Source organism: Convolutriloba macropyga, chromosome 10 (genome assembly GCF_964194025.1).
Source record: "Convolutriloba macropyga chromosome 10, txConMacr16.3, whole genome shotgun sequence".
Classification (NCBI taxonomy): Eukaryota; Metazoa; Xenacoelomorpha; order Acoela; family Convolutidae; genus Convolutriloba; species Convolutriloba macropyga.
In genome coordinates, this window is record NC_134477.1 from 10,273,552 (window position 1) to 10,287,829 (window position 14,278).

The 14,278-nt window shown below is 48.4% G+C and overlaps 1 protein-coding gene across 1 annotated transcript in view; it reads right to left on the bottom strand.

Moving 5' to 3' along the window:
- LOC142347912 (uncharacterized) overlaps positions 1–14,278 on the bottom strand; it is a 138,859-nt gene that overhangs the window by 62,386 nt on the left and 62,195 nt on the right. The window contains exon 82 of the mRNA XM_075399075.1: positions 769–14,256. Coding sequence (XP_075255190.1) covers positions 769–14,256 — 13,488 coding nt within the window. The remainder of the gene's footprint in view (positions 1–768; positions 14,257–14,278) is intronic.

Sequence of the window (14,278 nt, forward strand, 5' to 3'; positions counted from 1 at the left end):
TTGCCGCCAATTGAGTTCATCTGCTTGAAATTGTGATTGAGAGAGAATTTTAGATCAAGCGAAAAGCAAAAAGTCAAGGGCGTAAAAGTCACTCGAAAAGTCAAAATTGTCAAGCAAAAATTTTGCATAAAAAAGACACACGTTTACAGTAAATGCTATGAACGTCGTTCAAGAGCAATTCAAATTATAGCAGGACAAGTTCTGACGTACAATTAAAAAAATTTCATTGACTAAACAAAAACTAAGTCTAGAATGAACTATGAATGGATTGGGAAAACCATTTAGAAAAAAATCCGATCCAAAAAATCGAAAAAACAGTAAAAATCAAAGTGAAATTGCCGCATGTGAACAAAAAAATTCACTACCGAGAAACCGAATTTTTGTTCAAACACCATTTTTTCACTCTACTTTAAAAATAGAGCGAAAACAATTCAAGCCGCAAAACCACTCGCTTTTTGCTCACTACTCCAATTTGACCAAAATCACTACTCCGAATTGACTTCAAAAATCATAAAAATGTGTGAACTGATCTTTAAAAAAAAGACAGCACCCAATACAATTCAATTTCTTTGAATTGTAAAAAAACCAAGAGAAGGCCAATAATAGCCTCAGCTATCGCTTCGCGGCTATTAATAATAACACTCGAGATTTACGAAGGGGATGATTGTGTGAAAGAAGAGTACATAGGTCAACAGTCTTAGTTACAAAAAGTAGTCAATTGTACACAGAAGTGTTCATTGTACACGTCTTATGTTAAAAGGAAGCTACCTTTTTTCTTGAATTTTGCACCGAATATGATGTCTGGAGGTTGTCTGGCGGACTGGTGGAAAACTTTGTCTGTTCAGCAGTTGTCCCTATTAAAGTGGAAGGTATTCCCAATGCGGTCTCGCTAATTGTACTTTGAACCAGAATGTCGGTTGATGCAATATCCTGACGACTTGTTGCCCGCTGGTCGTGTTCAATATAGCCCTGCAGTTCAAGTTTAGTAGTCTGATCAGTTGTCGGCCTAGCTGTGCTTCGTCCCCGAGTAGTTTGAGAGTGGACTGTTGTTCTTGCACCTGTTTGACCAGCCGAAGTATCTCCTGCGGTTGTTTGGCTGATAGTCGCAGCTCTTTGATCTGATTGCCCGGCTGAAGTCTGTCTCGGAGTAGACCGAATGTCAGTCGTGGATTGCACAGATGATTCTCCGTTTGTAGACCGTCCTCGAGTACTTTGAACATGAGCCGCTGTCGTTGATCCGCTTTCTTGGCTTGTTGACCGCTGTGCAAGTTTGGTAGTCTGATCAGTTGTCGGTCTAGCTGTGCTTCCTCCCACAGTAGTTTGAGAGTGGACTGTCGTTCTTGCATCGGTTTGACCAGCTGATGTATCTCCTGCGGTTGTTTGGCTGATAGTCGTAGCTCTTTGATCTGATTGCCCGGCTGAAGTCTGTCTCGGAGTAGACCGAATGTCAGTCGTGGATTGCACAGATGATTCGCCGGTTGCAGACCGTCCTGGAGTACTTTGAACATGAGCCGATGTCGTTGACCCGCTTTCTTGGCTTGTTGTCTGCTGTTCAAGTTTGGTAGTCTGATCAGTTGTCGGTCTAGCTGTGCTTCGTCCCCGAGTAGTTTGAGAGTGGACTGTTGTTCTTGCACCTGTTTGACCAGCCGAAGTATCTCCTGCGGTTGTTTGGCTGATAGTCGCAGCTCTTTGATCTGATTGCCCGGCTGAAGTCTGTCTCGGAGTAGAACGAATGTCAGTCGTGGATTGCACAGGTGCTTCTCCGGTTGTAGACCGTACTGGAGTACTTTGAACATGAGCCGCTGTCGTTGATCCGCTTTCTTGGCTTGTTGTCTGCTGTTCAAGTTTGGTAGTCTGATCAGTTGTCGGTCTAGCTGTACTTCCTCCCACAGTAGTTTGAGAGTGGACTGTCGTTCTTGCATCGGTTTGACCAGCTGATGTATCTCCTGCGGTTGTTTGGCTGATAGTCGCAGCTCTTTGATCTGATTGCCCGGCTGAAGTCTGTCTCGGAGTAGACCGAATGTCAGTCGTGGATTGCACAGATGATTCGCCGGTTGCAGACCGTCCTGGAGTACTTTGAACATGAGCCGATGTCGTTGACCCGCTTTCATGGCTTGTTGTCTGCTGATCAAGTTTGGTAGTCTGATCAGTTGTCGGTCTAGCTGTGCTTCCTCCCACAGTAGTTTGAGAGTGGGCTGTTGTTCTTGCATCTGTTTGACCAGCCGACGTATCTCCTGCTGTTGTTTGGCTGATAGTCGTAGCTCTTTGATCTGACTGCCCGGCTGAAGTCTGTCTCGGAGTAGAACGAATGTCAGTCGTGGATTGCACTGGTGCTTCTCCGGTTGTAGACCGTCCTGGAGTACTTTGAACATGAGCCGCTGTCGTTGATCCGCTTTCTTGGCTTGTTGTCTGCTGTTCAAGTTTGGTAGTCTTCTCAGTTGTCGGTCTAGCTGTACTTCCTCCTACAGTAGTTTGAGAGTGGACAGTTGTTCTTGCATCTGTTTGACCAGCCGATGTATCTCCTGCGGTTGTTTGGCTGATAGTCGTAGCTCTTTGATCTGATTGCCCGGCTGAAGTCTGTCTCGGAGTAGACCGAATGTCAGTCGTTGATTGCACAGATGATTCTCCGGTTGTAGACCGTCCCGGAGTACTTTGAACATGAGCCGCTGTCGTTGATCCGCTTTCTTGGCTTGTTGACCGCTGTGCAAGTTTGGTAGTCTGATTAGTTGTCGGTCTAGCTGTGCTTCCTCCAACAGTAGTTTGAGAGTGGACTGTTGTTCTTGCATCTGTTTGACCAGCCGAAGTATCTCCTGCGGTTGTTGGGCTGATAGTCGTAGCTCTTTGATCTGATTGCGCGGCTGAAGTCTGTCTCGGAGTAGACCGAATGTCAGTCGTGGATTGCACAGATGATTCTCCGGTTGTAGACCGTCCTGGAGTACTTTGAACATGAGCCGCTGTCGTTGACCCGCTTTCTTGGCTTGTTGTCTGCTGTTCAAGTTTGGAAGTCTGTTCCGTTGCCCGTCTAGCTGTGCTTCGTCCCATAGTAGTTTGAGAGTGGACTGTTTTTCTTGCATATGTTTGACCAGCCGACGTATATCCTGCTGTTGTTTGGCTGCTAGTCGTTATTCTTTGATCTGATTGCCCGGCTGAAGTCTGTCTCGGAGTAGAGCGAATGTCAGTCGTTGATTGCACAGATGATTCTCCGGTTGTAGACCGTCCCGGAGTACTTTGAACATGAGCCGCTGTCGTTGATCCGCTTTCTTGGCTTGTTGACCGCTGTGCAAGTTTGGTAGTCTGATTAGTTATCGGTCTAGCTGTGCTTCCTCCAACAGTAGTTTGAGAGTGGACTGTTGTTCTTGCATCTGTTTGACCAGCCGAAGTATCTCCTGCGGTTGTTGGGCTGATAGTCGTAGCTCTTTGATCTGATTGCGCGGCTGAAGTCTGTCTCGGAGTAGACCGAATGTCAGTCGTGGATTGCACAGATGATTCTCCGGTTGTAGACCGTCCTGGAGTACTTTGAACATGAGCCGCTGTCGTTGACCCGCTTTCTTGGCTTGTTGTCTGCTGATCAAGTTTGGTAGTCTGATCAGTTGTCGGTCTAGCTGTGCTTCCTCCCACAGTAGTTTGATAGTGGACTGTTGTTCTTACATCTGTTTGACCAGCCGATCTATCTCCTGCGGTTGTTTGGCTGACAGTCGTAGCTCTTTGATCTGATTGCCCGGCTGAAGTCTGTCTCGGAGTAGACCGAATTTCAGTCGCGGATTGCACAGATGATTCTCCGGTTGTAGATCGTCCTGGAGTACTTTGAACATGAGACGCTGTAGTTGACACGCTTTCTTGGCTTGTTGTCTGCTGATCAAGTTTGGTAGTCTGATCAGTTGTCGGTCTAGCTGTGCTTCCTCCCACAGTAGTTTGAGTGTGGACTGTTGTTCTTGCATCTGTTTGACCAGCCGAAGTATCTCCTGCGGTTGTTGGGCTGATAGTCGTAGCTCTTTGATCTGATTGCCCGGCTGAAGTCTGTCTCGGAGTAGACCGAATGTCAGTCGTGGATTGCACAGATGATTCTCCGGTTGTAGACCGTCCTGGGGTACTTTGAACATGAGCCGCTGTCGTTGACCCGCTTTCTTGGCTTGTTGTCTGCTGATCAAGTTTGGTAGTCTGATCAGTTGTCGGTCTAGCTGTGCTTACTCCCACAGTAGTTTGAGAGTGGACTGTTGTTCTTGCATCTGTTTGACCAGCCGAAGTATCTCCTGCGGTTGTTGGGCTGATAGTCGTAGCTCTTTGACCTGATTGCGCGGCTGAAGTCTGTCTCGGAGTAGACCGAATGTCAGTCGTGGATTGCACAGATGATTCTCCGGTTGTAGATCGTCCTGGAGTACTATGAACATGAGACGCTGTCGTTGACCCGCCTTCTTGGCTTGTTGTCTGCTGATCAAGTTTGGTAGTCTGATCAGTTGTCGGTTTAGCTGTGCTTCCTCTCACAGTAGTTTGAGTGTGGACTGTTGTTCTTGCATCTGTTTGACCAGCCGTATCTCCTGCTGTTGTTTGGCTGATAGTTGTAGCTCTTTGATCTGATTGCCCGGCTGAAGTCTGTCTCGGAGTAGACCGAATGTCAGTCGTGGATTGCACAGATGATTCTCCAGTGGTAGACCGTCCTGGAGTAGTTTGAACATGAGCCGCTGTCGTTGACCCGCTTTCTTGGCTAAATGTCTGCTGATTAAGTCTGGTAGTCTGATCAGTTGTCGGTCTAGCTGTGCTTCCTCCCACAGTAGTTTGAGAGTGGACTGTTGTTCTTGCATCTGTTTGACCAGCCGAAGTATCTCCTGCGGTTGTTGGGCTGATAGCCGTAGTTCTTTGACCTGATTGCGCGGCTGAAGTCTGTCTCGGAGTAGACCGAATGTCAGTCGTGGATTGCACAGATGATTCTCCGGTTGTAGATCGTCCTGGAGTACTATAAACATGAGACGCTGTCGTTGACCCGCCTTCTTGGCTTGTTGTCTGCTGATCAAGTTTGGTAGTCTGATCAGTTGTCGGTTTAGCTGTGCTTCCTCCCGCAGTAGTTTGAGTGTGGACTGTTGTTCTTGCATCTGTTTGACCAGCCGACGTATCTACTGCTGTTGTTTGGCTGATAGTTGTAGCTCTTTGATCTGATTGCCCGGCTGAAGTCTGTCTCGGAGTAGACCGAATGTCAGTCGTGGATTGCACAGATGATTCTCCAGTGGTAGACCGTCCTGGAGTAGTTTGAACATGAGCCGCTGTCGTTGACCCGCTTTCTTGGCTAAATGTCTGCTGATCAAGTCTGGTAGTCTGATCAGTTGTCGGTCTAGCTGTGCTTCCTCTCACAGTAGTTTGAGTGTGGACTGTTGTTCTTGCATCTGTTTGACCAGCCGAAGTATCTCCTGCGGTTGTTTGGCTGCTAGTCGTAGCTCTTTGATCTGATTGCCCGGCTGACGTCTGTCTCGGAGTAGAGTGAATGTCAGTCGTGGATTGCACAGATGATTCTCCGGTTGTAGACCGTCCCGGAGTACTTTGAACATGAGCCGCTGTCGTTGATCCGCTTTCTTGGCTTGTTGTTTGCTGATCAAGTTTGGTAGTCTGATCAGTTGTCAGTCTAGCTGTGCTTCCTCCCACAGTAGTTTGAGTGTGGACTGTTGTTCTTGCATCTCTTTGACCAGCCGAAGTATCTCCTGCGGTTGTTTGGCTGATAGTCGTAGCTCTTTGATCTGATTGCCCGGCTGAAGTCTGTCTCGCAGTAGACCGAATGTCAGTCGTGGATTGCACAGATGATTCTCCGGTTGTAGACCGTCCTGGAGTACTTTGAACATAAGCCGCTGTCGTTGATCCGTTTTCTTGGCTTGTTGTCTGCTGTTCAAGTTTGGTAGTCTGATCAGTTGTCGGTCTAGGTGTGCTTCTCCCCACAGTAGTTTGAGAGTGGACTGTTGTTCTTGCATCTGTTTGAGCAGTCGATGTATCTCCTGCGGTTGTTTGCCTGATAGTCGTAGCTCTTTGATCTGATTGCCCGGCTGATGTTTGTCTCGGAGTAGACCGAATGTCAGTCGTGGAGTACACAGATGATTCTCCGGTTGTAGACCGTCCTGGAGTACTTTGAACATGAGCCGCTGTCGTTGATCCGCTTTCTTGGCTTGTTGTCTGCTGTTCAAGTTTGGTAGTCTGATCAGTTGTCGGTCTAGCTGTGCTTCCTCCCACAGTAGTTCGAGAGTGGACTGTTATTCTTGCATCTGTTTGACCAGCCGAAGTATTTCCTGCGGTTGTTTGTCTGATAGTCGCAGCTCTTTGATCTGACTGCCCGGCCGAAGTCTGTCTCGGAGTAGATCGAATGTCAGTCGTGGATTGCACAGATGATTCTCCGGTTGTAGACCGTCCTGGAGTACTTTGAATATGAGCCGCTGTCGTTGATCCGCTTTCTTGGTTTGTTGTCTGCTGTTCAGGTTTGTTAGTCTGATCAGTTGTCGGTCTAGCTGTGCTTCCTCCCACAGTAGTTTGAGAGTGGACTGTTGTTCTTGCATCTCGATGACCAGCCGAAGTATCTCCTGCGGTTGTTTGGCTGATAGTCGTAGCTCTTTGATCTGATTGCCCGGCTGAAGTCTGTCTCGGAGTAGACCGAATGTCAGTCGTGGATTGCACAGATGATTCTCCGGTTGTAGACCGTCCTGGAGTACTTAGAACATAAGCCGATGTCGTTGATCCGTTTTCTTGGCTTGTTGTCTGCTGTTCAAATTTGGTAGTCTGATCAGTTGTCGGTCTAGGTGTGCTTACCCCCACAGTAGTTTGAGAGTGGACTGTTGTTCTTGCATCTGTTTGACCAGTCGATGTATCTCCTGCGATTGTTTGGCTGATAGTCGTAGCTCTTTGATCTGATTGCCCGGCTGAAGTTTGTCTCGGAGTAGACCGAATGTCAGTCGTGGATTGCACAGATGATTCTCCGGTTGTAGACCGTCCTGGAGTACTTTGAAAATGAGCCGCTGCCGTTGATCCGCTTTCTTGGCTTGTTGTCTGCTGTTCAAGTTTGGTAGTCTGATCAGTTGTCGGTCTAGCTGTGCTTCCTCCCACAGTAGTTTGAGAGTGGACTGTTGTTCTTGCATCTGTTCGACCAGCCGATGTATCTCCTGCGGTTATTTGGCTGATAGTCGTAGCTCCTTGATCTGATTGCCCGGCTGAAGTCTGTCTCGGAGTAGACCGAATGTCAGTCGTGGATTGCACAGATGATTCTCCGGTTGTAGACCGTCCTGGAGTACTTTGAACATGAGCCGCTGCCGTTGACCCGCTTTCTTGGCTTGTTGTCTGCTGATCAAGTTTGGTAGTCTGATCAGTTGTCGGTCTAGCTGTGCTTCCTCCCACAGTAGTTTGAGAGTGGACAGTTGTTCTTGCATCTGTTTGACCAGCCGAAGTATCTCCTGCCGTTGTTTGGCTGATAGTCGTAGCTCTTTGATCTGATTGCCCGGCTGAAGTCTGTCTCGCAGTAGACCGAATGTCAGTCGTGGATTGCACAGATGATTCTCCGGTTGTAGACCGTCCTGGAGTACTTTGAACATAAGCCGCTGTCGTTGATCCGTTTTCTTGGCTTGTTGTCTGCTGTTCAAGTTTGGTAGTCTGATCAGTTGTCGGTCTAGGTGTGCTTCTCCCCACAGTAGTTTGAGAGTGGACTGTTGTTCTTGCATCTGTTTGAGCAGTCGATGTATCTCCTGCGGTTGTTTGCCTGATAGTCGTAGCTCTTTGATCTGATTGCCCGGCTGATGTTTGTCTCGGAGTAGACCGAAAGTCAGTCGTGGAGTACACAGATGATTCTCCGGTTGTAGACCGTCCTGGAGTACTTTGAACATGAGCCGCTGTCGTTGATCCGCTTTCTTGGCTTGTTGTCTGCTGTTCAAGTTTGGTAGTCTGATCAGTTGTCGGTCTAGCTGTGCTTCCTCCCACAGTAGTTCGAGAGTGGACTGTTGTTCTTGCATCTGTTTGACCAGCCGAAGTATTTCCTGCGGTTGTTTGTCTGATAGTCGCAGCTCTTTGATCTGACTGCCCGGCCGAAGTCTGTCTCGGAGTAGATCGAATGTCAGTCGTGGTTTGCACAGATGATTCTCCGGTTGTAGACCGTCCTGGAGTACTTTGAATATGAGCCGCTGTCGTTGATCCGCTTTCTTGGTTTGTTGTCTGCTGTTCAGGTTTGTTAGTCTGATCAGTTGTCGGTCTAGCTGTGCTTCCTCCCACAGTAGTTTGAGAGTGGACTGTTGTTCTTGCATCTCGATGACCAGCCGAAGTATCTCCTGCGGTTGTTTGGCTGATAGTCGTAGCTCTTTGATCTGATTGCCCGGCTGAAGTCTGTCTCGGAGTAGACCGAATGTCAGTCGTGGATTGCACAGATGATTCTCCGGTTGTAGACCGTCCTGGAGTACTTAGAACATAAGCCGATGTCGTTGATCCGTTTTCTTGGCTTGTTGTCTGCTGTTCAAATTTGGTAGTCTGATCAGTTGTCGGTCTAGGTGTGCTTACCCCCACAGTAGTTTGAGAGTGGACTGTTGTTCTTGCATCTGTTTGACCAGTCGATGTATCTCCTGCGATTGTTTGGCTGATAGTCGTAGCTCTTTGATCTGATTGCCCGGCTGAAGTTTGTCTCGGAGTAGACCGAATGTCAATCGTGGATTGCACAGATGATTCTCCGGTTGTAGACCGTCCTGGAGTACTTTGAACATGAGCCGCTGCCGTTGATCCGCTTTCTTGGCTTGTTGTCTGCTGTTCAAGTTTGGTAGTCTGATCAGTTGTCGGTCTAGCTGTGCTTCCTCCCACAGTAGTTTGAGAGTGGACTGTTGTTCTTGCATCTGTTCGACCAGCCGATGTATCTCCTGCGGTTATTTGGCTGATAGTCGTAGCTCCTTGATCTGATTGCCCGGCTGAAGTCTGTCTCGGAGTAGACCGAATGTCAGTCGTGGATTGCACAGATGATTCTCCGGTTGTAGACCGTCCTGGAGTACTTTGAACATGAGCCGCTGCCGTTGACCCGCTTTCTTGGCTTGTTGTCTGCTGATCAAGTTTGGTAGTCTGATCAGTTGTCGGTCTAGCTGTGCTTCCTCCCACAGTAGTTTGAGAGTGGACAGTTGTTCTTGCATCTGTTTGACCAGCCGAAGTATCTCCTGCCGTTGTTTGGCTGATAGTCGTAGCTCTTTGATCTGATTGCACGGCTGAAGTCTGTCTCGGAGTAGACCGAATGTCAGTCGTGGATTGCACAGATGATTCTCCGGTTGTAGACTGTCCTGGAGTACTTTGAACAAGAGCCGGTGTCGTTGATCCACTTTCTTGGCTTGTTGTCTGCTGTTCTAGTTTGGTAGTCTGATCAGTTGTCTGTCTAGCTGTGCTTCGTCCCACAGTAGTTTGAGAGTGGACTATTGTTCTTGCATTTGTTTGACCAGCAGACGTATCTCCTGCTGTTGTTTGGCTGATAGTCGTAGCTCTTTGAACTGATTGCCCGGGTGAAGTCTGTCTCGGAGTAGACCGAATGTCAGTTGTGGATTGCACAGATGATTCTCCGGTTGTAGACCGTCCTGGAGTACTTTGAACATAAGCTGCTGTCGTTGATCCGCTTTCTTGGCTTGTTGTCTGCTGTTCAAGTTTGGTAGTCTGATCAGTTGTCGGTCTAGCTGTGCTTCCTCCCACAGTAGTTTGAGAGTGGACTATTGTTCTTGCATCTGTTTGACCAGCCGACGTATCTCCTGCGGTTGTTTGGCTGATAGTCGTAGCTCTTTGATCTGATTGCCCGGCTGAAGTCTGTCTCGGAGTAGACCGTATATCACTCGTGGATTGCACAGATGATTCTCCGGTTGTAAACCGTCCTGGAGTACTTTGAACATGAGCCGCTGTCGTTGATCCTCTTTCTTGGCTTGTTGTCTGCTGTTCAAGTTTGGTAGTCTGATCAGTTGTCGGTCTAGCTGTGCTTCGTCCCACAGTAGTTTGAGAGTGGACTATTGTTCTTGCATCTGTTTGACCAGCCGAAGTATCTCCTGCGGTTGTTTGGCTGATAGTCGTAGCTCTTTGATGTGATTGCCCGGCTGAAGTCTGTCTCGGAGTAGACCGAATGTCAGTCGTGGATTGCAAAGATGATTCTCCGGTTGTAGACCGTCCTGGAGTACTTTGAACATGAGCCGCTGCCGTTGACCCGCTTTCTTGGCTTGTTGTCTGCTGATAAAGTTTGGTAGTCTGATCAGTTGTCGGTCTAGCTGTGCTTCCTCCCACAGTAGTTTGAGAGTGGACAGTTGTTCTTGCATCTGTTTGACCAGCCGAAGTATCTCCTGCCGTTGTTTGGCTGATAGTCGTAGCTCTTTGATCTGATTGCACGGCTGAAGTCTGTCTCGGAGCAGACCGAATGTCAGTCGTGGATTGCACAGATGATTCTCCGGTTGTAGACTGTCCTGGAGTACTTTGAACAAGAGCCGGTGTCGTTGATCCGCTTTCTTGGCTTGTTGTCTGCTGTTCTAGTTTGGTAGTCTGATCAGTTGTCTGTCTAGCTGTGCTTCGTCCCACAGTAGTTTGAGAATGGACTATTGTTCTTGCATCTGTTTGACCAGCAGACGTATCTCCTGCTGTTGTTTGGCTGATAGTCGTAGCTCTTTGAACTGATTGCCCGGGTGAAGTCTGTCTCGGAGTAGACCGAATGTCAGTCGTGGATTGCACAGATGATTCTCCGGTTTTAGACCGTCCTGGAGTACTTTGAACATGAGCCGCTGTCGTTGATCCGCTTTCTTGGCTTGTTGTCTGCTGTTCAAGTTTGGTAGTCTGATCAGTTGTCGGTCTAGCTGTGCTTCCTCCCACAGCAGTTTGAGAGTGGACTATTGTTCTTGCATCTGTTTGACCAGCCGACGTATCTCCTGCGGTTGTTTGGCTGATAGTCGTAGCTCTTTGATCTGATTGCCCGGCTGAAGTTTGTCTCGGAGTAGACCGAATGTCAGTCGTGGATTGCACAGATGATTCTCCGGTTTTAGACCGTCCTGGAGTACTTTGAACATGAGCCGCTGCCGTTGATCCGCTTTCTTGGCTTGTTGTCTGCTGTTCAAGTTTGGTAGTCTGATCAGTTGTCGGTCTAGCTGTGCTTCCTCCCACAGCAGTTTGAGAGTGGACTATTGTTCTTGCATCTGTTTGACCAGCCGACGTATCTCCTGCGGTTGTTTGGCTGATAGTCGTAGCTCTTTGATCTGATTGCCCGGCTGAAGTTTGTCTCGGAGTAGACCGAATGTCAGTCGTGGATTGCACAGATGATTCTCCGGTTGTAGACCGTCCTGGAGTACTTTGAACATGAGCCGCTGCCGTTGATCCGCTTTCTTGGCTTGTTGTCTGCTGTTCAAGTTTGGTAGTCTGATCAGTTGTCGGTCTAGCTGTGCTTCCTCCCACAGTAGTTTGAGAGTGGACTGTTGTTCTTGCATCTGTTCGACCAGCCGATGTATCTCCTGCGGTTATTTGGCTGATAGTCGTAGCTCCTTGATCTGATTGCCCGGCTGAAGTCTGTCTCGGAGTAGACCGAATGTCAGTCGTGGATTGCACAGATGATTCTCCGGTTGTAGACCGTCCTGGAGTACTTTGAACATGAGCCGCTGCCGTTGACCCGCTTTCTTGGCTTGTTGTCTGCTGATCAAGTTTGGTAGTCTGATCAGTTGTCGGTCTAGCTGTGCTTCCTCCCACAGTAGTTTGAGAGTGGACAGTTGTTCTTGCATCTGTTTGACCAGCCGAAGTATCTCCTGCCGTTGTTTGGCTGATAGTCGTAGCTCTTTGATCTGATTGCACGGCTGAAGTCTGTCTCGGAGTAGACCGAATGTCAGTCGTGGATTGCACAGATGATTCTCCGGTTGTAGACTGTCCTGGAGTACTTTGAACAAGAGCCGGTGTCGTTGATCCACTTTCTTGGCTTGTTGTCTGCTGTTCTAGTTTGGTAGTCTGATCAGTTGTCTGTCTAGCTGTGCTTCGTCCCACAGTAGTTTGAGAGTGGACTATTGTTCTTGCATCTGTTTGACCAGCAGACGTATCTCCTGCTGTTGTTTGGCTGATAGTCGTAGCTCTTTGAACTGATTGCCCGGGTGAAGTCTGTCTCGGAGTAGACCGAATGTCAGTTGTGGATTGCACAGATGATTCTCCGGTTGTAGACCGTCCTGGAGTACTTTGAACATAAGCCGCTGTCGTTGATCCGCTTTCTTGGCTTGTTGTCTGCTGTTCAAGTTTGGTAGTCTGATCAGTTGTCGGTCTAGCTGTGCTTCCTCCCACAGCAGTTTGAGAGTGGACTATTGTTCTTGCATCTGTTTGACCAGCCGACGTATCTCCTGCGGTTGTTTGGCTGATAGTCGTAGCTCTTTGATCTGATTGCCCGGCTGATGTCTGTCTCGGAGTAGACCGTATATCACTCGTGGATTGCACAGATGATTCTCCGGTTGTAAACAGTCCTGGAGTACTTTGAACATGAGCCGCTGTCGTTGATCCGCTTTCTTGGCTTGTTGTCTGCTGTTCAAGTTTGGTAGTCTGATCAGTTGTCGGTCTAGCTGTGCTTCGTCCCACAGTAGTTTGAGAGTGGACTATTGTTCTTGCATCTGTTTGACCAGCCGACGTATCTCCTGCGGTTGTTTGGCTGATAGTCGTAGCTCTTTGATCTGATTGCTCGGCTGAAGTCTGTCTCGGAGTAGACCGAATGTCAGTCGTGGATTGCACAGATGATTCTCCGGTTGTAAACCGTCCTGGAGTACTTTGAACATGAGCCGCTGTCGTTGATCCGCTTTCTTGGCTTGTTGTCTGCTGTTCAAGTTTGGTAGTCTGATCAGTTGTCGGTCTAGCTGTGCTTCCTCCCACAGCAGTTTGAGAGTGGACTATTGTTCTTGCATCTGTTTGACCAGCCGACGTATCTCCTGCGGTTGTTTGACTGATAGTCGTAGCTCTTTGATCTGATTGCTCGGCTGGAGTCTGCCTCGGAGTAGACCGAACGTCAGTCGTGGATTGCACAGAGGATTCTCCAGTTGAATACTGTCCTGGAGTACTTTGAACGAGAGCCGGTGTCGTTGATCCACTTTTTTGGCTTGTTGTCTGCTGTTCTAGTTTGGCAGTCTGATCAGTTGTCTGTCTAGCTGTGCTTCGTCCTACAGTAGTTTGAGAGTGGACTATTGTTCTTGCATCTGTTTGACCAGCCGACATATCTCCTGCTGTTGTTTGGCTGATAGTCGTAGCTCTTTGATATGATTGCCCGGCTGAAGTCTGTCTCGGAGTAGACCGAATGTCAATCGTGGATTGCACAGATGATTCTCCGGTTGTAGACCGTCCTGGAGTACTTTGAACATGAGCCGCTGTCGTTGATCCGCTTTCTTGGTTTGTTGTCTGCTGTTCAAGTTTGGTAGTCTGATCAGTTGTCGGTCTAGCTGTGCTTCCTCCCACAGTAGTTTGGGAGTGGACTGTTGTTCTTGCATCTGTTTGACCAGCCGAAGTATCTCCTGCGGTTGTTTGGCTGATAGTCGTAGCTCTTTGATCTGATTGCCCGGCTGAAGTCTGTCTCGGAGTAGACCGAGTGTCAGTCGTGGATTGCACAGATGATTCTCCGGTTGTAGACCGTCCTCGAGTACTTTGAACATGAGCCGCTGTCGTTGATCCGCTTTCTTGGCTTGTTGTCTGCTGTTCAAGATTGGTAGTCTGATCAGTTGTCGGTCTAGCTGTGCTTCCTCCCACAGTAGTTTGAGAGTGGACTGTTGTTCTTGCATCTATTTGACCAGCCGATGTATCTCCTGCGGTTGTTTGGCTGATAGTCGTAGCTCTTTGATCTGATTGCCCAGCTGAAGTCTGTCCCGGAGTAGACCGAATGTTAGTCGTCGATTGCACAGAGGATTCTCCAGTTGTAGACTGTCCTGGAGTACTTTGAACAAGAGCCGGTGTCGTTGATCCACTTTTTTGGCTTGTTGTCTGCTGTTCTAGTTTGGCAGTCTGATCAGTTGTCTGTCTAGCTGTGCTTCGTCCCACAGTAGTTTGAGAGTGGACTATTGTTCTTGCATCTGTTTGACCAGTCGACATATCTCCTGCTGTTGTTTGGCTGATAGTCGTAGCTCTTTGATCTGATTGCCAGGCTGAAGTCTGTCTCGGAGTAGACCGAATGTCAATCGTGGATTGCACAGATGATTCTCCGGTTGTAGACCGTCCTGGAGTACTTTGAACATGAGCCGCTGTCGTTAATCCGCTTTCTTGGCTTGTCTGCTGTTCAAGTTTGGTAGTCTGATCAGTTGTCGGTCTAGCTGTGCTTCCTCCCACAGTAGTTTGA